Raw genomic sequence first — 22676 nt, forward strand, 5'->3', positions numbered from 1 at the left:
CCAAACCGAGTGGAGCCGAGCCGAGCCGGGCTGAGTAGGTACTAGTGGAAAAGTGCCATAAGTTCTCCAAATGATGATATCTCTGGATGAAAAAGTGTCAAATGTAGAGAAAACCCGCTCTGTGATCAATTATACGGACAATAACAATAACATGTACAATAACTAGATGTGCAATAATCATATGTGCAATATCCATGCAATACCTGTCTACCTCACACTCATCCTACCTGCTTTTTTTTGCAGTTTTTCTTTCCTTTGCACTATTTTTTATCTTATATTTTTTATCTTTTTTATCTCCACTGCAATGTATACTGTCCAAATTTTGTTATTATATATATCTTTTACTTTTTTACCTTTTTACCCCCTTCCCCGTATGCGTGTGTGTATGTTAAGTGTACTGCTGCTAACACGTGAGTTTCCCCATTGAGGGAGTAATAAAGGATTATCTTATCTTATCTTAATTAATTTACTGAAAACTTTTACTGTAAAGACACAAACTTCAACGACTGAGCCAAATAAAGCAACGAGCCAAATAAAGTAACGAAGTTTAGAAATGAGCTTGTCAGAATTATATTATTATTGCATCCCTATCCGTATATATATCTAATCAATAAATAGTAATGCACTTGTCATCTTTATCACAACAGGGTAATACAGAGCATAAACAGATCACTAATCATTTTAGACTTGTGATGGCCCTCTAACTTGGTAAAGACTCTGTCATATGTATTCTGACAAATCAATACTCGTACGCCTCCAGGCAAAACACATGTCCAGTAAGTCACAGAGGATCAATAAGGAATAATTAAACCCTCAAAGCGAGCAAAGCAGCAATAAAAACCCGGCCCCCGGTGATGAATCAAGCGGCGGAGCGCTGCTCACCCAGCGTGTTGATCATGCAGATGCCGCACACGTCGAGCTTCAGGAGGGTGTGGTAGACGGGCTCGCCGCCCTCGTGGTTCATGAAGAGGTGGTACAGGACGGAGCCCAGCTGGGGCGACAGGCAGGCCAGGAAGTGAACCACGCCCAGCCAGGTGACGCTGATCTGAGACCAGGGGATGTTGAGCGGCAGCAGCACCAGGAAGCAGAGCAAAGGGATGCCTGGAGGAGAGGAAGAGAGGAGAGGAAGCTCCGGTTATTAAATCTCTGCACAAGCCGCGGTCTGATTTCACGTATCACAAGAAACGCAAACTTTTATAAGAGGAATAACTTTGACATGTGCTTCACTACGGAAGAGTATTAGGGCCAGGCAAGAGAAAAAAAATTTGAGAGTGGAAGATTTTTTTTTATTGTGCACTTTGAGAAAAAAGACGAAATGCCGAGATTGTTGAAATACAATTTCGAGAAAAAAGTCGAAATTTCGTGAATAAAGTTGAAATTTCGCCTTTTTTTCAACATTTCGACTTTTTTCTCAACATTTCGACTTTATTCACGAAATTTTGACTTTTTTCTTGAAATTATACTTCAACAATATTCTCAACATTTCAACTTTTTTCTTGACATTTAGACTTTTTTCTTAAAATTTCGACTTTTTTCTCAACTTTTCGACTTTATTCACGAAATTTTGACTTTTTTCTCAACATTTCGACTTTTCTAAACATTTCGACTTTTTTCTCAACATTTCAACTTTTTTCTCAACATTTCAACTTTTTTCTCGACATTTCAACTTTTTTCTTGAAGTGCATAATGAAAAAAAAATCTTCCTCCTCTAAAATATTATTTTTATTTTTCTCCTGCCTGGCCCTAATGCTCTTCCGTAGCTTCACAAACCAGGTGAAGAGAAACCAAAAAAAAAAGAGGAATCCTGGACATCTTTGCATAAGCGACTTAACCTTCCAAATTCCATGATATAGTAGAGCAGAAAACTGTTCTATTTGCCTTTAAAGCCCAGCAGAAACTGCTTCCAAACTGCATTCAAGAATTGTTCCAAATAAAAGAAACCCGCTATGACCTGAGGGGGAAACTCATGTTTGAGATGACGACAGCAAGAACTAATATTAAAAAGAGATGTACATCAATTAAGGCAAGAGAAATATGGAATAGTTGTAACAACGACCTAAAAATGTGCAGTTCTTTTTTTTTTATATATTTTTTTTTATTATTATTATTATTAAAAATGTGCAGTTCTATCTACAAGTTTAAGAAAATGTTTAAATAAAATATTGTAAATAAATATAAAACACTATATCTATAAAGTATATTATCAAAAACATTCTAGAATGTGAAAAGTCAATTTTATGTTTTGTCTTATTTATTTTTTGTCTTCTTTATGCATTTTTTGTTTCCACGGATTAATGCTAATGTTTCTGATTTAAGCTGATCACTATAAGCTACGGCTTCAGCCTACACCTTTTCGGCAAAAGCAATGTTTATTTTACTTTTTTCATTTTGTTTTGTAAAATAACTTGTACAAGACGGAAATAAAGACAATTCATTCATTCATTCATTCATTCATTCATTCATTCATTCATTCATTCATTCATAACCTCCGTGTCTGTAGGGGGCGCTATTGAAACAAAAATGACAAAAGGTTTCTGAAGATCAGTTTCGAAGTCCATTTTTCTTCATGTTGTTCAGCAAACTAACTGGATAATGCATGTCAATTAAGCTGCTGTCTGCAGCTGATGTTTACAGAGGAAAATACCGTTTAACATGTTGTCTTTCTGGGGAAAGCAAAAATGACCATCGTATTTACCTTAGGTTAACACAAACAGCTTCACTAAGTGGGCAGCACCACGATTACGGATAAGGAGGTAATAATGTCAAGCCATTGGCTGAGCTGACTGTCAATCAATCATATTAGACATAAATGTATCACTTAATGTCAATTCCTCGAATGCTTCTCTGGAGCTTTTACACATGCCGTACTGGATCTGAGGTGGTGAGATATATTAGATGTATTTAAACCTTTTGTTAATACAGTCTTCTTGCAGTGTTTGCACATATTCGTGGTTTGTTCTGTCTGGTTTTTTGTATCTAAACCACTTCCACACCAGCGAAGTCCCTCCATTTTTCCTCTGAACTTCCTTCAACCATGCTTGTTTTCCTCCGCCGGTCTCGCGCCCTCGTCTGAATTTTCATAATTTTTACGCCTTATTAATAATTGTAGCGGTTTTATCGTGAAGGACACGGCCCAGCCCGAGTTGGTGCTTGTTTAAAACCTGCAGGGGAACGTTTTCTCGTCTGAAGTTCAGGCCACGTTTCCACATAGCCGGGTATTTACAAAAACTGATATTTCCCCCTCTACGTTTTGAAAAATACCATAATTTACACAAACCCGCATAAATACGCTGTTAAGGTGCTATGAGCAGCCAAACCTACAGGGGGCAGTGTAACGAGAAGATAAAGTCATGCTAGCCAATCAGAATCCTGGAAAAAACCATCAACAAATGACACGTGTAACTTCCAGTTACTTCCAAGATGAATGAGAGTCTTTCGTTTGGAGTGACAGAGAAGTGGAGTTACTTTTAAGTGTGATTTTAGAATATAAAACAGGTAAAATACAAGAAAATATTGACGGTGGCCAAACAAATTGTAAACACGGGTCGCACACATGACGCTGCACTGCAAAAAATCTAAATCTTACCAGGAATATTTGTCTTATTTCTAGTTAAAATGTCTCATTTTTAGTCAAAAAATCTCATTACACTTAAAACAAGAGTCATCACCAGATAAATAACTTGTTATTTGACAATTTTCACCTGTTTCAAGTACATTTTCACTTTTTTCCAGTGATGAGTCTTGTTTTAAGTGTAATGAGATTTTTCTGACTAAAAATGAAACATTTTAACTAGAAATAAGACAAATATTCTTGTTAAGATTTTGAGTTTTTGCAGTGTGGTGATGTTTCTGTGGCATAATGTGACGTTCTGAAGCCTAAATCTCCGTTTCCCTCCGTTTACAAGCAAACGTGAAGACGGAGTTTTTGCAAATCTGTTTTCAGAGTTTTCAGAAATGATCGTTTTCGGTGACTTCCAGCTTCGTTTTCGTGTAAACGAACAGCCAAAACGCATGAAAACGCCACCGTTTTTGCTCCGTGTAAACGGGGCCTCAGTTCATCAGGTGAATGACAGGAAGCACAGCCCGAGGCAACGTGCACGCTGGGAACTATCCTGTTCAGGCAGGCTGAAATAACACTTATACCACCCTGACAAAACCAAATGAAGGTGCTGCGTTTACTCTGGTGGATTATCGGGCTCTGAACCCGTGAACAGCAGTTCAGACAGTAGTTCAGAGAGCAGCTCTGATGACTGAAGGCATCAACAAGAACAGCAGCAAGACTGAAGAGAGCGGAGAGGCGATCGATCACTGGTACGCCGGCAAAATCCGTGGCCTTGAAACCTGAGCCACATGCTTGTTGGCTCGTTCGTCATCCTACACCGCCTTAGCTTCACATTCCCTTTCATTTTATTTCTGCTCACTCTGCCGTTCCCAAAGTCAGGGGCGATTGTCCCGGACACTTTTACACACTGGATGCCAGCTACTGTAACACATCTATTTTAAGTGTGTTATCTCTGCCCCCCCCCCCATCGGTCCTGAGCCAACCGGCAGCGTGAAACGTGTCTGAGACCTGAGCTGCGGGCAGGATGTTTCCAGTTCATATGCAAAACCAGGCAGTTCAGGAAACTTAGCTTAAATGTTACACAATGAAATGTTCCGGCAGCAGTCGGAGTTTAAAAACCAGGAGAGAAAAAATAAAGCTGAGAGGGATTAAACATCAGTTCTTGTACGTGCCGTGTGATTAGGCTGTGACTGCTCGACGACCAGAGTGACGTGTGGTTGAGAGTTAAAGTCTCGTGGTCTGTGAAGTCACTGACCTTCAGGATGAGGAAGCAGGTAAATGCACATGTGGTAAAGCGATCAGGTTCGATCATTTTAATGGACGAGAGGAGGAAAAGAAACAAGTGGGAGCCACCACAAGCTTTTGGCCGCCACATCATATGTGGGAAAATCACATGCAAATTGATAAGAAGATGTAATTTCACTCTCAAGGCACAGAGCTGCAGAGATTTAAACATTATCAACATTATTTTCCAGCTTGAAACTATATATTGTGATGACAAAGGCCCCCAAACTATACCTAATTAGTTACTTTCTGGATATTTACAATAGACTGAAATGTTTGAGCTGTAATTAACTTTTAACCAAATACTCAAATATGGGCCATCAAGATAGTGACGCTGACGAAGTGATCGCCGAAACATGTCAGGTATTTAAAAACCTAAACATTCTTGTCTGACGAAAAGAATCAGCAAGTTAAATTGTAAAGCCACGGACAAAATGAACTTTATTAAATCAAATAATCAAAGCTGAACCTTTTTGTATAGATTTGACACAGCTTTAAAGTGTTTACATGCAATTAATAGAAAGTAACTTGGGGAAAAAGTAATCACATATCTTAGAAACACATCGTACAACATTATAATAATACAAGTAAAACCACATTTACTTAAAAAAGTAAATGTGGTATCAAAGCCTTTGCGTTCTTGTATGTAATTAACAGGTAAATGGTGAGGTTGTAGTGGCCGCTCACTAGCAGGACACTGTGTAGTTTCAGTGAATTCACAAGGATCTAGCCGTTTTTAATGCTGTGTGACTACGTTACCCATGTTCCTTAGATGTGATGACTTTTCACTTAGTGTTCTGTGAGTGTTCGTTAACGGCAGTTGAAATGAGAGAGTGAAATAAACAACACAAGTTGTTCCTTCGTCCACAAAAAGCTTTTGTTCCCAAACTCCTACAAGGTATTTAATAACAATGGTGCACTTTTAGGGTTGCCAACCATCCCTTGAAAAACGGAATGGTCCCTTATTTATAAACTAAAGTATGCGTCCCGTATTACTGTGAGAGTCAAAAAATATCATAAAATGCCAATGGAAAATGCCATTGAGCTGTTGAGTTCACAAGTTATTTTTTTCTGTTTTACTACAACTGTAGTCTACAGTCATGGCCTTTGAGGCACAAATATGTTTACAAGTTTTCTACAGACTTTCTGTTTGCACTTTTGTTATTGCACTAAAAATGTGCACTATTACAGAATGGTTGTTCTGCTTTCTTTCTATTGTTTTATATTAATTTATACCATTTTAAGTTAAGCAGGACAGGTTTCTGTTTAAGAAAGATACAGGTACTTATTTTATTCAGTTAATTTTAACAATAATAATAATAATACATTTCATTTGTTAGGCGCCTTTCATGGCACTCAAGGTCGCCGTACAACAATCAAAATACAAAAACACAATTTAAACAATAGAGAACAGCAAAGTTTGCAGCAGAACACAAAAGACCACGTAAAGTTGTAAGTGTACTTATTTGATTAAGATGTCATTTATGAAACAAACTTCCCCAGTAAAGTCAAACATGACAGACATGTAATGACAACCAAAAGTGCCCAAATGTAATAATCACAAGTTGATCCACAGGATCAAGTGAGTGAATGTGAGCACCCACCCACAGACAAAATGACAAATTGCAATTTTCTAAGGGTGGAAATGTTATGGACTGTGAGTTACACTTATAAGCGTTTGACAGAGTGCTGTGTTTAAGCGATGAATAACAGTGAACTAATATGCATCTAATCAAATCATAAATCTAATTCAATTCAGGTTCGAGTCAAATAGTTAAAAAATCACTTCATTCACAAAAAAAGGGGCTAAAAAAAAATTCACAACGCCAGGAAAGCTGAAGGCAATCGGGTTGATGAGGTGTCCCTGATTTGTTTTTCAGGGAGTTGGCAACCCAAGGCACTTTTGCTGTTCAAATTGAAGCAAACATGAATTTTGATTTGATTTGATTTGATTTGATTTATTCTATTTTTGTACATGTAAAAAACAACACTTCAAGAGAAGTTTAAGAAAACAACAAGAAAACGAAGAATTTCATTCTTTAACACTTGATATCTTAATTTACATGTGCAGAAAAGGAGTAGGAAGAAGTGTAAACTTATTTAATCCAACCCCCATTCACTAATTATTTAACCTGTATTTATAAATACTCACACACTGTACTCACACTGCTAAATAATAATTAAAAAAAAGAGTGCATTTTGGCAATCGGCTTTCTCTTATAAAACAGCACCTGAGTGGAATAACATCCCACAGAACATTAGAGAGTCCATTTCATACAATGTCTTCAAATATAATCTTAGGAATTGGTTGATCGATAATCAAAGATGTGAACATTGATGTGTATCCTTTCGATGTGGGGATGAACTGTGTATATTGTAAGGGTTGAATTATATATGTTATATGTTATTGCTGATGTGTTTGTACTTGTGTTTTAATCTTTTTTTACTAGGTACTAGCCTATTATTTCTGGCAGGGGGACTGCCAATGTAAACTAGCCTTTTGGCTACAATTGAGTACATTTACATTTTATTTTATAAAATGTTTCTTAATGTACATTGTCCCTCTCTAACAAATAAAAATAAACTAAACTAAACTAAACAGTATTATTCTTATTATTATATTACTATTATTATATACTGTAATTATACTCACACACATACCTATACATACATATACATAGTTGAATATTTCTATATGTTTGTACACACATGCCCATCTGCATATATATATATATATATATATATATATATATATATACACAGTATATACACACATGCATACCAGAGAACAGAACTGAATGCGGAGTGATTTGCTATCCAGGAATTGCTTTGCACTGGCCAAAACTGAGATGCCTCTCGATACTTTTTTGTGGATGTGTTTAATATGAGATTTCCAGCAAATCTTGTCATCTATAATTACCCCAAGAACTTTAGTTTCATGTACTCTTTCAATGTTTACACCCTCAATCTGTACCTGTGTTTTTTTCCCCCTCTTTTAGAGTTCAAACTGAAGCCAACATGAATTAACGTTCCTCTCTTTTGAAAGATGCATAATAAAGCTGTTTCTCTGCTGTAACTCACCGTGCGTGTAGATGTTCCCCAGCTCGTTGTGCAGGTAGAACAGGCTGCGGACGCAGTCGTGCACGGACGCCACGGGCCGGTACCCGGTCAGGACGTACTTGTTAAACTGCAGGTGCGGAGGAGAGCTGGCCCAGTCCAGCAGGCGCGGGCCGCTCAGCATCGCCATGGCAACGCAGCAGCCCGCCAGCAGGACCCCGCCGCACAGGTACAGGTGCTGCACGCCCGCGTACACGTTCAGCAGCAGCACGGCGACCAGGATCTTGTGGGAGATCATCGGAGTCGGGCAGGGGCGTCAATTGGGTATGGCAAGGTATGGCAGCCGCCACACCTTTGCTTCAAGGGTTAAATGTAAATGTTTGTTTTTTTAAATACATTTATGGAATAACTACAAATGCAAATAAGAACAACATGATCGATTTCACTAGTTATTATACACTGCAAAAACTCAAAATCTTAACAAGAATATTTGTCTTATTTCTAGTTAAAATGTCTCATTTTTAGTCTAATTTTTTTTTTAAATCTCATTACATTTAAGACAAGACTCAAAAACAACCATTTTCACCTGTTTCAAGTAGATTTTCACTTAAAATAAGTAGAAAAATCTGCCAATGGAACAAGATTGTTTTGCTTGTAATGAGAAGATAAATCTTGTCCCACTGGCAGATTTTTCTACTTATTTCAAGTGAAAATTTACTTGAAACAGGTGAAAATGGTCAAATAACAAGTTATTTTTCTGGTGATGACTCTTGTTTTAAGTGTAATGAGATTTCTTGACTAAAAATGGGACATTTTAACTAGAAATAAGACAAATATTCCTGGTAAGAGTTTTTGCAGTGCAGTAATGGAGATGGAAATCTTCCTACAGTTTGATACTAACAACTTGTATTAAATTAGGCGTATTGAAGACATTTGTCACCAATTTAATTGTATAAAAGTCGTACTATTAAAGATTTTTCTACTTATTTCAAGTGAAAATTTACTTGAAACGGGTGAAAATTTACTTGAAACGGGTGAAAATGGTCAAATAACAAGTTATTTTTCTGGTGATGACTCTTGTTTTAAGTGTAATGAGATTTTTTGACTAAAAATGAGACATTTTAACTAGAAATAAGAAATATTCCTGGTAAGATTTTGAGTTTTTGCAGTGAGCGAGACTGCATTTGAAAAAGTTCCAATGTTCTTGACCACACAGATCAGCTCCATAGACTTCTGTGATGAATATCTGCTGGACGTGTTGATCGATACTCTAGTTAAGTTCTGTGACTCGTAACCTTGCCATACCTTAGCTTCCACTGAATTGACGCCACTGGTGTCGGGGAGGTTCGGGGGGGCTCGCGGGCTCTCCGCGGGGACGCATGGGGCGAGAAGGCGGTCCAGGCGGCGAGGATGAGGATGCGAGAGCCGCAGGTCCATCTGACTCCAGAGGATGCTCGGGATTCCAGCGGTCACAGCCACGGCAGAGGACACGCGTCACATACTCGCTCCGGCCGTCAAAGATCACCTCGCTGTCGCGGTGTCATTGAAGGGGATATGGGGAGGGGTGGGGGGGGTGGAGGAGGAGAGGAGATTTTTTTTTTTTTTTTTTTTTGAAGGACTACTGGCTAGCAAGCAAGCCGGGCAGCCGGGGATAAGACAGCTGATGCCGGGACCGCCTCCCTCCAAACACGCCTGGCTCGGTCGGTCGGGGGTAAAATCATCTTCCTCGGCAAGAGTTTAATCCAGTTATCGTCCTGCATTATTTCCAAACGAGAGTATTCCTTGAAATGCGGACCTTTCCTCTCCGGTGGCCTCCAGTTCCCTGCATAGTCTCCCCCCCCTGATTTGTCAAGTGCCCTGCACGACAATAAGAACACTTCCTGTTTGGGTTTTCAAAATAAAACACGCATTAGTTCAGTTTAGTTTAGTTTATTTGCACATAAAAATATACAACCGTTTTAAAAGTGCAGACGAACAGTATGTAGGAAAAAAAGGAAATACAAAAAGAAATACAATATGAGAGAAAATGTGTGGGAGGAACCAAAAGACCCATAAGGGCTTGTTGAGTGGTCCTCCTATAATGAAACAAACAATATCTACAGAAATATGTAAAACATAGAACAACTAAGGAAAATAAGATAAATTACTAGAAAACAAAAACAGGAATCTAATGAGGGTGTGCAGAGAAGTACTGAGTTCCGACTTCCTGTTCGGTTTCGGCCATGGTGCCAAGAGACTTTTCTTTAAAGGAGCTTGAGGCAGGATTAATGAAAAAAATGCGTATACGCTTGAAGTTTTCTAGTAATAATGTCAGATGAAGCGTTCCAAACCCAAAAGAATGAGCCCTCTAGCGTATCTCTCCGTTGCCTTGAACAGGCTGTGTGCTGCAAAATGTGCTGCAATTCTGGGCCCGAATTTCCCGCGCTGTCCTGCGGATGTGACGTCAAATGACGCTGCATGCGTGTTCTCGGCGGCGCACAAGTAAACATTGGATACGCATTTGAGTCATGGAGGCGGCTTCAACTTGAATTGGGACTGAAAACAGATGCTGACATGGCTCATTTCCTACTGACCAGGTAAGATAACATTGTAAGTCATATTTAGAGCTTGATTTGAAAATCACATGAGATTACACACGCGCTGCGGTGCCGGCTTCGCTGTTGGCTGCAGGAACCCCGACGGTCGTCGTGGCGCTAATGAGTCTCATTTCTTATTCTTGCCTCAATTCCTTTAAGTTGCGACAATATACAAGTGTGTACCAATTTTTGTGCATGTACGTCAAACCGTATCGTGGGGCTTGAGGCACAAAGTTTTCTAGGGGGCGCTGTTGAGCCATTAGGCCACGCTGATTAATGCAAACCATTAAATATCAAAATTTTCTCCAGGCCTGGCTTGCGTGCAAAATTTGGTGACTTTTGGGGCACGTTATAGGGGGGCAAAAAGGCCCTCATTTCGAGAGAAGAAAAATGAGAAACATTCCTACAGATACAATAGTTATTATATTATAATTACTAGAAAACAAAAACAGGAATCTAATGAGGGTGTGCAGAGAAGTACTGAAAATGAATGGTTAAGCTTTGCTAAGTTGGGCTAGCAAAAAGGTTGTGATTTGTTTTTTGAAATTATTTGTACTCGAGCATTCTCTAATATGGTGTGGTAAGGTGTTCCAATAAAGAGGAACCTCTGAACCTAACTGAAAATTAGGAAAAAGTAGACCTGAAAAGGGTGGGATGGAGATTGTTTGCAGACCTAGTATTCAAGTGATGAATTTGGGAATTGAATTGAAATAAAGAATGAAAACAGGTCGGAGGTAGCTTGTGAATGGATTGATAGACAAAAAGACAAATCTGAAAAAAATGTACAGCAAAAATAGGGAGAATACTTAGGGACTGGAACAATGGGGTGGATCTAGTAAGTCTATTGGAAAATGTAATCATTTTGATAACATTTTCCAATAGATTTACTAGATTAGAATCAGAATCAGAAAGACATTTATTGCCAAGTAGTTTAACACACACAATGAATTTGTTGGAGTGATTGGTGTAATACAAAAGAAGAAATAATATTAAAAGAAAAAATTTACAACATGTTGGTTTTAAAGTGCCGGAGTAATGAGTCTGTAGGAAAAAAAAAATGTACACGAGGTAAGGTGAGGTAAGGTAAGGTAAGGTAAGGTAAGGTAAGGTAAGGTAAGGTAAGGTAAGGTAAGGTAAGGTAAGGTAAGGTAAGGTAAGCTATGGTAAGCTACAGCTAAGGTAAGGTAAAGTTTTTGATACACGAAATACATAAAAATACACAAAAATTACAGGTCACACATTAAAATACATACAAACATCTGTTCCAATGTTTCCATAGTCCAGATGTGAACCTTGTATCACTCCGTTTGATGTTAGTGAGTGCAGTTATTAGACAATTTTTCGGACCCATGGAGTCGACACATAAATTTAAACATAAAAGTCCTCAGCAGAGCATGGAAGGTGGGGACATAACAATTAACAAATAAAGTGCTTGCACTTGTCTATCTTGAAAGCTTAAGGAGGATCCTGAACGCATCATTATATGCTACCTGCAACTTCTTTAGCTTGGCTTTGGTGGTATAATTACACCAAAGGTGAGCTGTGTAAAGAGGTGTACAATAGGCCCTAGGTAGATTTGTTTGCAGGTAAAAAGTAGAAACTTACAACACCATACAGTACAGTGACAGTGACACAAGTCAAATAGGAGAATAACAAAACAAAACATTGCCGGACAAACAAAAACAAATGCTACAAATTGAATAAGCAATACAATAGATAAATAAATAGTCCTAGATGGAGGCATTAATAGCTGAGGGGACAAAACTACATTCATACCTTTTAGTTTTGCACAAAGGCATTTTAAACCTACGGCCAGAAAGGAGATAGTGGAATACGCCGTATAGTGGATGAGATGTATCATCTAAGATGGACTCAGCTAGTCTCTGTATCTGCACATTAAAGAGGCTCTAGGTTGAGTTGTGGCTCTCCAATTAGCTCACTGGCCACCTCACAATCTGATTGAGCAAGTTTTTATTTTTTAGGGGTAAATTGCCAAACCAGGGGCCTCATTTATAAAAAGGTGCGTAGGATCCATACTAAAAGTGCACGTAAACCCAAAAGCGCAAAAGAAAATCCGGATTTATAAAACCGCGTGCACGCACACATGCACGCAATGTTCGCTTTATAAATCACAGTCCAGCTGGAAGGTTGCGCAGGTGAATTCGCCTCATATCCCGCCCTCTACACGCCCACTTCATACCATAAATGGGCAATGCAAAGTAGTATTTGCATATGAATGAGTCTATTGAACATGCGCAGCCTGTTTGGGCGTTGGGATAAATGGGACGTGTCGAGCCACCGTGCCACTAAATTTCACAGAGACTGATATCGAGATGTTGTGGATGAGGTGGAGGACAGGAAAACCACATTATTTGGTGGTCACAGTAAAAGAAGAAAATGTATATAAATAGTATAAAATAAAGCGAGTGAGTGGCAGCACGCCGTTCCTGCGCTAAACACCATGAGTGCCTGGGCACAGGGGTGACATGTCCCCCCCACTTTTCAAAATCGTGTTTTTGTCCCCCCCACCTTTTACAGTTTAAAAACTAACGGTAGGCTCAGCCTGTAATTGCAAATCATCAAGACACTCTGCGAAGGCGATGCGAAGACGGGCCGGCAGCCCCCGCTCCCCCTGGCTTCATTTCACCACCTCACCGCCTGCATCGCCAGTTCCCCATATCTTAAGTATGTTCCTACGGGAGGGTCAGGGTTGGCGTAGGGATACGCAGATTTTTCGGTTAGTTTTTTTTTTTTTTAAATCCCAACCTTTGCGTAGAAGGTGGCTTGCGCATCTTTCAAGCCCTGTTTTGTGCGCAAGCAAGCTTTGTAAATGAGGCCCCAGGACACTAAGCTAAAAGAGATTATATATTCAATAAAACATCTATGGAACATGATGAGCAGCTTTTTATCAACGTGAAAAGATGACAACTTTCTTAAGCAGTGTAGACGTTGGTTTGCCTTTTTTATAGACGACGTTTTCTACAACAGACAGTTTGCTGTCTATAATGGTCCCAAGATATTTATACATGTCCACACATTCCACTGCCTGACGTTTTATGTTGATTTGTTCCTTGCCATTGGTGAGTCTCCTGAAGTCCACATGCATATTTTTTATTTTTGAGATATTTAGTTGGAGGAAGGACTGCTCACACCAATCCACAAAGTCCTGGACGACTGGACCATGGCCCGTCTCATCGTCCCTCAGCAGGCTGACAATGACAGAGTCATCTGCATACTTAAAGATGAATGAGGTGACCCAGGATGTGCGTTAATGTGACGCATAAGGTCAGAAGTGGAGTCTTTATGTTAATGTAACGTAGAGTGGGGTGGGGAGAGTCTGTGGTAGACGGGGGAGAGGGGGGTCCGGGGCCTTGTTGACGAGGACAGCTGCAGTCGGAAAGAAACTGTTTTTATGGCGTGAGGCTTTGGTCCTGATGGACCGCAGCCTCCTGCCAGAGGGAAGAGTCTGAAACAGTTTGGGCCCGGGGTGGGAGGTTTCTGCTGCAATCTTTCCAGCACGCTTCAGATGAAAGATTGCAGCCAAACACCTTCTCTGCAGAGTGGATGATACGCTGCAGCTGCTCCTGTCCTTTACAGTGGCAGCAGCGTACCAGAGGGTGATGGAGGAGGTGAGGATGGACTCGATGATGGCGCTGTAGAACTGCACCATCATTTTCTTTGGCAGGTTGAACTTCTTCAGCTGCCGCAGGAAGTACATCCTCTGCTGATTATTAGGTAGAAGATGTCACATCTTCAGTCTGACATAGAATTCATCGGGTTCAATTGATATCAAGGATGAGAACCACTAACTTTGCATGAGGACCAATTGGATCTAGCTTGTATTCATATATTCATACACATTTGGAAAGATGAGCAATTATTATTGTGATGCAATTTATTGGTTTTGAAAAAAGTGAAATTTCTTACATGAGGTTGTGCAGTGATGTCAACATGACTACCCACTTCCGCCCTGATATGCAGTGTTTTTGAAATATATGTTTTTAAAGAAGTCCTGTCTAGCCTCGACTATTACAAGTACAGTTGGGTGAAAAAGTGTTTGCCCCCTTCCTGATTTCTTATTTTTTTGTATGTTCGTTGCACTTAAATGTTTCAGATCATCAAACAAATTTAAATATTAGACAAAGATGACACAAGAAAACACAAAATGCAGTGAGCACAAAACACAAAACTGCATTTTGTGTTTTCTTGTGTTATCTTTGTCTAATATTTAAATTAGTTTGATGATCTGAAACATTAAAGTGCAACAAGCATACAAAAAAATAAGAAATGAGGAAGGGGGGAAACGCTTTTTCACACAACTGTAACTTTAACAACTAGGATAGGAGGCCTGGGACCAGACAGAGTAACCAGAGTTACAGGATTTGCTGTGCAAGGTCTACAAAACGGCAATGGCAACGGCAGACGAAGAGCCAAAAGTAACAAGGTGGAGGGAAAAGCCTCCATATTGCTCTGGCGGAGGAGAATGGGGAGCAACGGGGACAGTAGATCACCACTTGGACACAGGCCGACGTCTGATCAGCCTCGCTTGGATGAGGGCGTCTGTTACACCTACAACACCTAAAACACCCAATGACTCCAGGAAACAACACTGATGACAAAGTGACGCAGAGTGCATGTCAGAAGCTGCTGTGAAAACTGAGAGAATAAATCTATTTAACAGTGACAGATTCATGAAATTTCTTCTTTGCATTTCAGCATGCATGGTGTTGTGTGTCAGGAAAGTCGTGCAATTAATGTGAAATGTTTCATAATTGACGAAAAACTGCCTATATTAGCACCTATGCCATGTGTCCTGTTGCATTCAGGGTTAATTCATGCACAGAAGCTCATGCGTGAGAAACTTCATGATCACATTAACCCACACCACAGTTCACAGTTTGATTCCATCAACCAATGATGCTCTGTGGCACCGTCAAACCTGTCAAACCTACGGTAAACCTCTTCCTGTCCATCCCTGTCACAAGATGGTTAAAAGACAAAGTGATGTGAAGAATTCTCACATTCTGATTCTTCAATACAGCGGGACCACACAAGAAACAGGTGAGCCTCAACCACTTTCAAACTAACTTAACTTGAAAATTCCCAACCCATTTCACTTCTTTCTGTGTGACCAGGTTGCGTAACGACTCTGTCTCAACAGTCGCATGTGTCACAACTTTTCTTACGATATACAGACCAAGATTTCTTGGAGACTGCGAAAACAGCCCCTCTAGAAATAAGCCAATTATTCTTTAAATCTAGTCACAATTGTTTTATTCTAAGCAAAAATATCTTTGTCATTGGGGTAAGTGAAAGTTTATCGACTTCTTCTAATGTTCTTGAAACACAACCGTTTTTTTATTTTCTTAGAAATTAGTTTTTGCAGTGTACCCCTGGAAATATTACGAGTGATTTTCACCAAATTTGCAAATTTAGCAGTGGATAAAGTTTGAAATATCACCAGAAATTCTCCTTAATGGATTCAAAAAGTCCAGATCATTTTGAAAGTGCAGCATACTTGCTAAATATTAAATATCAACCTGTTCAGGACTGTAAGAAATCTTACAATGCTGTCCAACTACAAATGTCTTTTTTTATTATTATGGGCATGCCAAGTAGTGGCATGACCATATTGCAATCGTCCAGAATGGCCCAAAGGGCAATGTTGCTAGCATTTTGCTAACAAGCTAAAGTCGCAAAAGTCCCACTGCACACCAGCGGGTGTACAGTATGACCCTGCTCTGATGTAGAAAAAAAAAATCCCCAGAAAATAAAACACGGCCGGAAAAACCTGAAAAATGAAGGCGATATATTAGTATACAGAAAAGGTTTCCCTTTTCTTATTATTCTTATTATTCCGCACTCTTTTTTCGTCCATTAATACGGCCTGAACCGGAAGGTGTACCCAAGCATGTCATACATCGTTGGATGCGTCTCCATCGTGCCTCGATGGGCATTACGTGAGAATGTGTTTCAATGTGTATGAATGTTGGTGGTGGTCGGAGGGGCCGTTAGGCGCGATATGGCAGCCACGCTTCTGTCAGTCTGCCCCAGGGCAGCTGTGGCTACAAAACGTAGCTACCACCACCAGTGAGGATGTGTATGAATGAATAATGATCTCTGTAAAGCGCTTGAAGGGCACTATTATTATTATTATTATTATTATTATTATTATTATTATTATTATTATTATTATTATTATTACTTTTCTCAGTCAAAAGTGTTACCGTGGCAACGCTAGATGCCAAAAAGCAAAAAAAAAGACGAAAATTCGGACGCTTATTGCTCGGCCAAACTTTATCGTAGAGACATCGTTCAAACTTTCAAACACCCGATTGGCAATACCGGATCGTACAACCTCATTATGCCAATCATTACAGTTTTTGCGAAATTTACCTTTAATTTTTTTTTATTTCCATTTGACTTTGGACGCTTGTTGCTAGGCAACAGGTTATTGTAGAGACATCGTACAAATGTTCCCCAACTCGGCACGCTGTGGACTTCCATATATTCAAATTTCATGAAGCTGCAATTTAAGGAAATTTTGTGTCAAAATTCATTCGGATGGGGTTTTTTTACCACAGTGAAAAAAAAACCTATCCGTTAATGTAGCCTGAACCGGAACGTGCACCCATGCATGGCATACATCGTTAGATGCGTCTCCATCGTGCATCGATGGGCATTACTTTTCTCAGTCAAAAGCGTTACCGTGGGGACGCTAGATGCCAAAAAGCGTGCCCTATTAATAACTATTGGGGGTACAGGAATGAATGAAATGCAAGTGTAAACACCTCAAACTGACATGGAACCACCCTGAACACAACCACTACAGCCCCAAACCAAAGCAGCAAGAGGGGTCGAATGGGCAGTAGGGCATGCCCATATCAAAATTTCCTGAAATTTTCTAGTTATTATTATTATTAATCTTTGTTCAACTAAAAATGTCTCTTTTTCAGTTTACATCTTTTCATCCAACATGATGTTGAGTTTGTACGTCTGTGTCGGCCTCCTGCTCCACCTCCCTCCGTGCACGTACCAGTCTTGCACAGACGGGACACCCAAACAGTGCCAAGAGGCCGACTTTGCTCCAGGCTCCAATTTAGCTGGCGAGGGCTTCGATATCACCAAGCTGGAGCGTAAGGGGGCTTTCGTGTTGAACATGAATACGTGGAAACGCAAGGATAAGACGTGCACCCTGTGTAGCAACCCTTATCTGGAGAACAAGAAACAGAAGCTGCCTCTGTCAGTGGTGGACTGGAGGGCCAAACAGTCCTGCAGCGCCAAGGTGGCCTCCAAACTTCACAAGTCCAGCGAGTCCCTGGTCACTTCCAGCTCTTCTTCTGTGGAAAACAACTGGAAGATAGATTTAAGTCTCAATGTCGGTAAATACGGTGGCTCCTTGATGCTGGCTGGCACCAACTCCAAGCTGGCTGGTTACTCCATGGAGAAAACCAAGAATGACAAGTTCAGCTTCACAACCAACAGCATCTCCTGTGAGTACTACAGGTAAGAAGTGAGGACTTGAATGAAGTCCCTGCCCCTTCAGTATATGTAAAATAAATCAGGTTTTGTGACACACCAGTCTGTAATTGCTTTGTCTGCTATCTCGTTTAAAACAGTTACAAAGTCTCCAGCTCTCCCAAGCTGCACCGAGAGTTTCACAAAGCAGTGAAGCAGCTTCCCGACGTGTACAGCCCCGAACACAAGGGACGGTTTTACAAGCTGATGGACAATTTCGGCACCCATTACATCACAAAGGTTAAAGAAAAAGACAAGCGTGGTCGTTGAGTGGAACTTATTATCTAATCATGCGAAGCAACTCCTGTGCTAAATGTGCCGAAATGTGTGATTGTAGGTGACGTTGGGTGGAAATGTTGGCTCCGTCACCAGCATCCGCCAGTGTGAGGCCAGTCTGCACGGGCTCCAGGTGGAGGAAGTGCAGATGTGCCTTGAAGCCGAGGCGTCCGCAAGTGCCGGAGTTTCAGTGACAGTTGCAAACAAGCACTGCAAGAAGGACAAAGAAAAGTCTGACAGTAAGTCGGACTTCTCCAGCCTCTTCGGTGACAGGTATGCAACCTGTCAAATCAGTAAAATAGGACCATATCATTTTATCAACCCCACTGAATTAAAGGGTTTCACTTGCCCTGATTTGTGTTAAGGATTTCTGGCATTTGTTGAACTCTCTCCTCTAGGGCTGGGTATCGATTCAAATGTCAAGAATCGATTCGATTCCGACTCTTAATATTCAGAATCGATTATTATGATTCGATTCGATCCGATTTGATATTGATTTGGCTTAGTGTTATTTAAAATGTTTTTTGAGCTGTTGCCTGAATTATATGACTGTAAAATAACTAGTGAAATAATAATTTCACAATAATTATTGTGAAATAACTAAGAAATAAATAACTCAAACAGGCCTTTCAATATCCATTTAAAGTGCAAAAAAGAAAGAAATTGCAACAGTTCATGCAGTAAACAAATCATTTTAGCTTATCTAATTTATTCTGTCACCACGCACACATATTGCCATGAAGCACCTGGCATTTTTCAGAAGTGTTTTTTTTTTTTAAATTTATTTATTTATTAACATACAGTGCAAACAACGACAAAAGACGACATCAGTTTGTGTGTGTGTGTGTGTGTAGATAAGGTGATGAAAGTAGATACATAAATTGACTTTATTAATTCGAGAGTAAATAAGTTAAACAAATAAATAATTATCGTATAGAGTGGTGTAGCACGATATAATATAGAATAATAATATAGTAATATCCTAATATAACATAATTTTTATAAAATATTATAACATATAACCAAATTATATCACCATACTATTATATATAACAATATAATAATACTATAGTTTAACATCCCATGAGATTTCATAACTTAATATAATAATAAACTATGAAACAATACATCATGATAATGCCAAGAATAATTATTAGAATTAAAATTGGTAATGTATATATTGCAATGAGGGGTGAGGTCAGACCGGGGATTAAAGTTCACTGGGCGAAAAAGATGAGGGAAAAAAAAATAAAAAAAATAAATAAAAAATCGATCTTTAGACATAAGAATCGATTTTTAGGAATTAATATGAGAATCGATTTGGAATTGGAAAATCAATTTTTTCAACACAGGCCTACTCTCCTCAACAGGTTCACGGAAATAAAAGGGGGCCACACCACCGAGCCGGATCTCCTCTTCTCTGCAAACAAAAACCCATCGGCCTACAAGGAGTGGCTGAACACGCTGCCGCAGAATCCCGACATAGTCTCGTACTCCCTGGACTCGCTCCATGAACTACTGCCTCTCAACACCTCTGCCAGGAAGAACCTGCGCTCAGCCATCAGCCACTACATCCTGGAGAAGGGCCTGTGGAGGAACTGCAGCGAGAAATGTCAGGCCGGCGTTCGGAGCGACTCACGAGACTCCTGCGTCTGCCAATGCCACAACGAACCTGCCGTGAACCAGGACTGCTGCCCGACTCGCAAGGGCATGGCCCGGGTCATCATAACGGTGCAGAGGGCTACCGGGCTCTGGGGGGGCCGGTTCACATCCACGGACGGCTACGTGAAGGTGTTTCTCGCAAATCAAATGGTCCATCGTACTCGCGTCATTAACAACAACAACAACCCTCACTGGGCCCAGGTTGTTGACCTGGGCGCCCAGGACCTGTCCTCGGGGAAAACAGTGAAATTTGAGGTTTGGGATCAGGACAACAACTGGGACGACGACCTGTTAGGGCAATGCCTGAAGGTTTTAACTACAGGCGTCAAGGAGGACGTCTGTGCTCTGAATCACGGGAGGCTGTTCTTCAAGTTGGATATAAAGTGCGCTCCAAGTCTGAAAGGAAATTCGTGCACCGAATACAAACCTTCTCCGATGGATCCACGCCTGAGAAGCCTGTACGTGTCCCGTCATGCCCATCCCATTCCACGGTCCATCCTGCTGCAGATGGGAGTGTTTGTGAGCAACTCCAGTTCATGGAGAAAACAAAGTCTGATTACTGAGCTATGAAGTAGATCAGCGATTGAAACGGCTACAACCTGAAATCTGGAAATCTGCCTTGTATCTCGTGTTTCTTCTTACCTTTGTATCTTATGCATTTGCTTATTATTTTAATCTTGCCTTAGTTTAGGAAAAGAATAACATTTGCGTTCAATAATATAGTCAAGAAATATTAAAGCATATGGAGCGGATAGTTACCGCAGGTCAGAGCAGCTTTTATTACATTTATTTCTGCATTACAATAAAAATGCTTGTTTTGTTTTTAGGATTAACATCTATAAAATGTTAAAGGAGCCGTCTGTAAGAAATGGCCAAAACTGGTACTGCAGTCACTTTCAAAATATTGTTGAGCGGCGTGTACCCTCCCCCTCCTCCCCCCGACCAGAGGTTGCCAGGTAGGCTGCAGAATGCAGCAGGAACGTAGGCTGCCATGGCTGCGATAATTAGAGCCGAGCTGGCAACCTGGATGCCGAAACAATACTGACTTGGTGATTGGGAGATAGGTGGAGGGTGGAGCTTCAGAAACAATACTGACTTGGTGATTGGGAGATAGGTGGAGGGTGGAGCTTCAGAAACAATACTGACTTGGTGATTGGGAGATAGGTGGAGGGTGGAGCTTCAGAAACAATACTGACTTGGTGATTGGGAGATAGGTGGAGGGTGGAGCTTCAGAAACAATACTGACTTGGTGATTGGGAGATAGGTGGAGGGTGGAGCTTCAGAAACAATACTGACTTGGTGATTGGGAGATAGGTGGAGGGTGGAGCTTCAGGCCAAAACAAAAAATGACAACATAAACATCAGTTAAGGGCTGCAACTCCTCTTTTTAAACTGGAATATCCTGGCTTGAGTGCTGTTGTCAGTGACATAAGTATTTGAAATGAACATGATTTTTAAATGTCTGTTGACATATCGGGGTCATTTTATGATTCGTTTTATTATTGCTCTTACATACAGCTCCTTTAAGTGTGCTTTGTGCCTCCAGATATTGTTGGATGCTGGTTTTTCATTATATTTGACTCAGATAAAGGCAAAAAATAAATAAAAAACACCATATAAGTGAGTTATTGTGTTCTTTTCACACTTGCATGGCTAGATTTTCTACCTCTTTGATATTTGTAGACTTTAAATTATCAGAGGTGTCAAAAGTATTCACATTCATTACTCAGGTAGAAGTATAGATACTAGAGTTTAAAAATACTCCTGTAGAAGTTGAAGTATCAACTCAAGTTTTTTACTCAAGTAAAAGTATAAAAGTACTGGTTTCAAAACTACTTAAAGTATAAAAGTAAAAGTAATGTAAGGGGGAAAAAAGCCATTAAGGACAAAAGCCATTGAAAATGAATGTATCTTAGTATAATGTAAATATATTAAAGAACCACATATGTGTACTATTGAGCATTAACATGTGTTTCAGAGAGCAGGAGATATGATGACTAGTTGCCTATAAGTATTGTAATGGTGCAAAAAGTCAAACTTCAGAGGCATGTTATCATTTATCCTAACCTTTTTTGGAATGTACATCCAAGTTTAGTTGCAGGAATCTGAGGGAACGGATGTAAGAACAAAACTGGACAAGAACATCTGAAAAAACCACAACCAAATTCACTCTATCCGGATGGAGCAATTTAACTGGATAGTTTTTTTTTAAAGGCCGAAATGAAATAGAGTAACGAGGCTGTTTTTAAAATGTAAGGAGTAAAAAGTACAGATAATTGCGTGAAAATGTAAGGAGTAAAAGTAAAAAGTCGTCTGAAAAGTAATTACTCCAGTGAAGTATAGATAACCAAAATTTCTACTTAAGTAAGGTAACAAAGTATTTGTACTTTGTTACTTGACACCTCTGTAAATTATAATAATTTTCATTGCATCCATCATGGGGCTGTTCATGATCCAGCCATGAAAGATCAACCTGATGTCATAAACCGTTCGGATACTTGCGTCTTCATTTGCTGCTGAAGTCTCTCCTTCTCTGCTCTCACGCGAGGCTGACTTCACTTTTAATGATGCAGTTTCCTATTGTTTGGTGATAATGTTAACAAACTGCTTTACCCGGTTAGTAGTAGGCTACGGCTTCAGACCACCACCACTTCAGAGAAATGGTAGGCGTGTGTGAAGGTCTGGAGTTCCTCTCTACCTGGAAAGTGGACCTTGTGGTTTCAATTTCAGGTATTTCCAGC

The 22676-nt window shown here is 39.9% G+C and overlaps 2 protein-coding genes across 3 annotated transcripts in view; one reads left to right on the forward strand and one right to left on the reverse strand.

The window, feature by feature from the left end:
* The window catches only part of paqr4a (progestin and adipoQ receptor family member IVa), a 12355-nt gene extending 2626 nt beyond the window's left edge, over positions 1-9729 (reverse strand). Inside the window, exons 1-3 of one of the 2 annotated variants that reach the window (XM_061711877.1) lie at positions 9209-9729; positions 7928-8186; positions 883-1101 (exon numbers count right to left, since the gene is read on the reverse strand). In XM_061711877.1, the coding sequence (XP_061567861.1) occupies positions 883-1101; positions 7928-8186; positions 9209-9340 (610 nt within the window). In that variant the 5' untranslated portion in view covers positions 9341-9729. Of the gene's footprint in view, positions 1-882; positions 1102-7927; positions 8261-9208 lie in introns of both variants that reach the window. The other variant, XM_061711878.1, reaches the window with a different exon arrangement.
* Positions 9730-17455: 7726 nt separating this feature from the next.
* LOC133422577 (perforin-1-like) lies at positions 17456-20505 on the forward strand. Its single transcript, XM_061712595.1, has 4 exons — positions 17456-17985; positions 18099-18237; positions 18335-18546; positions 19644-20505. The coding sequence occupies exons 1-4, from the start codon at positions 17456-17458 to the stop codon at positions 20503-20505; spliced, it is 1743 nt and encodes a 580-aa protein (XP_061568579.1).
* Positions 20506-22676: the final 2171 nt, after the last annotated feature.

Source organism: Cololabis saira, chromosome 21 (assembly GCF_033807715.1).
Source record: "Cololabis saira isolate AMF1-May2022 chromosome 21, fColSai1.1, whole genome shotgun sequence".
In the NCBI taxonomy this organism is placed as follows: Eukaryota; Metazoa; Chordata; class Actinopteri; order Beloniformes; family Belonidae; genus Cololabis; species Cololabis saira.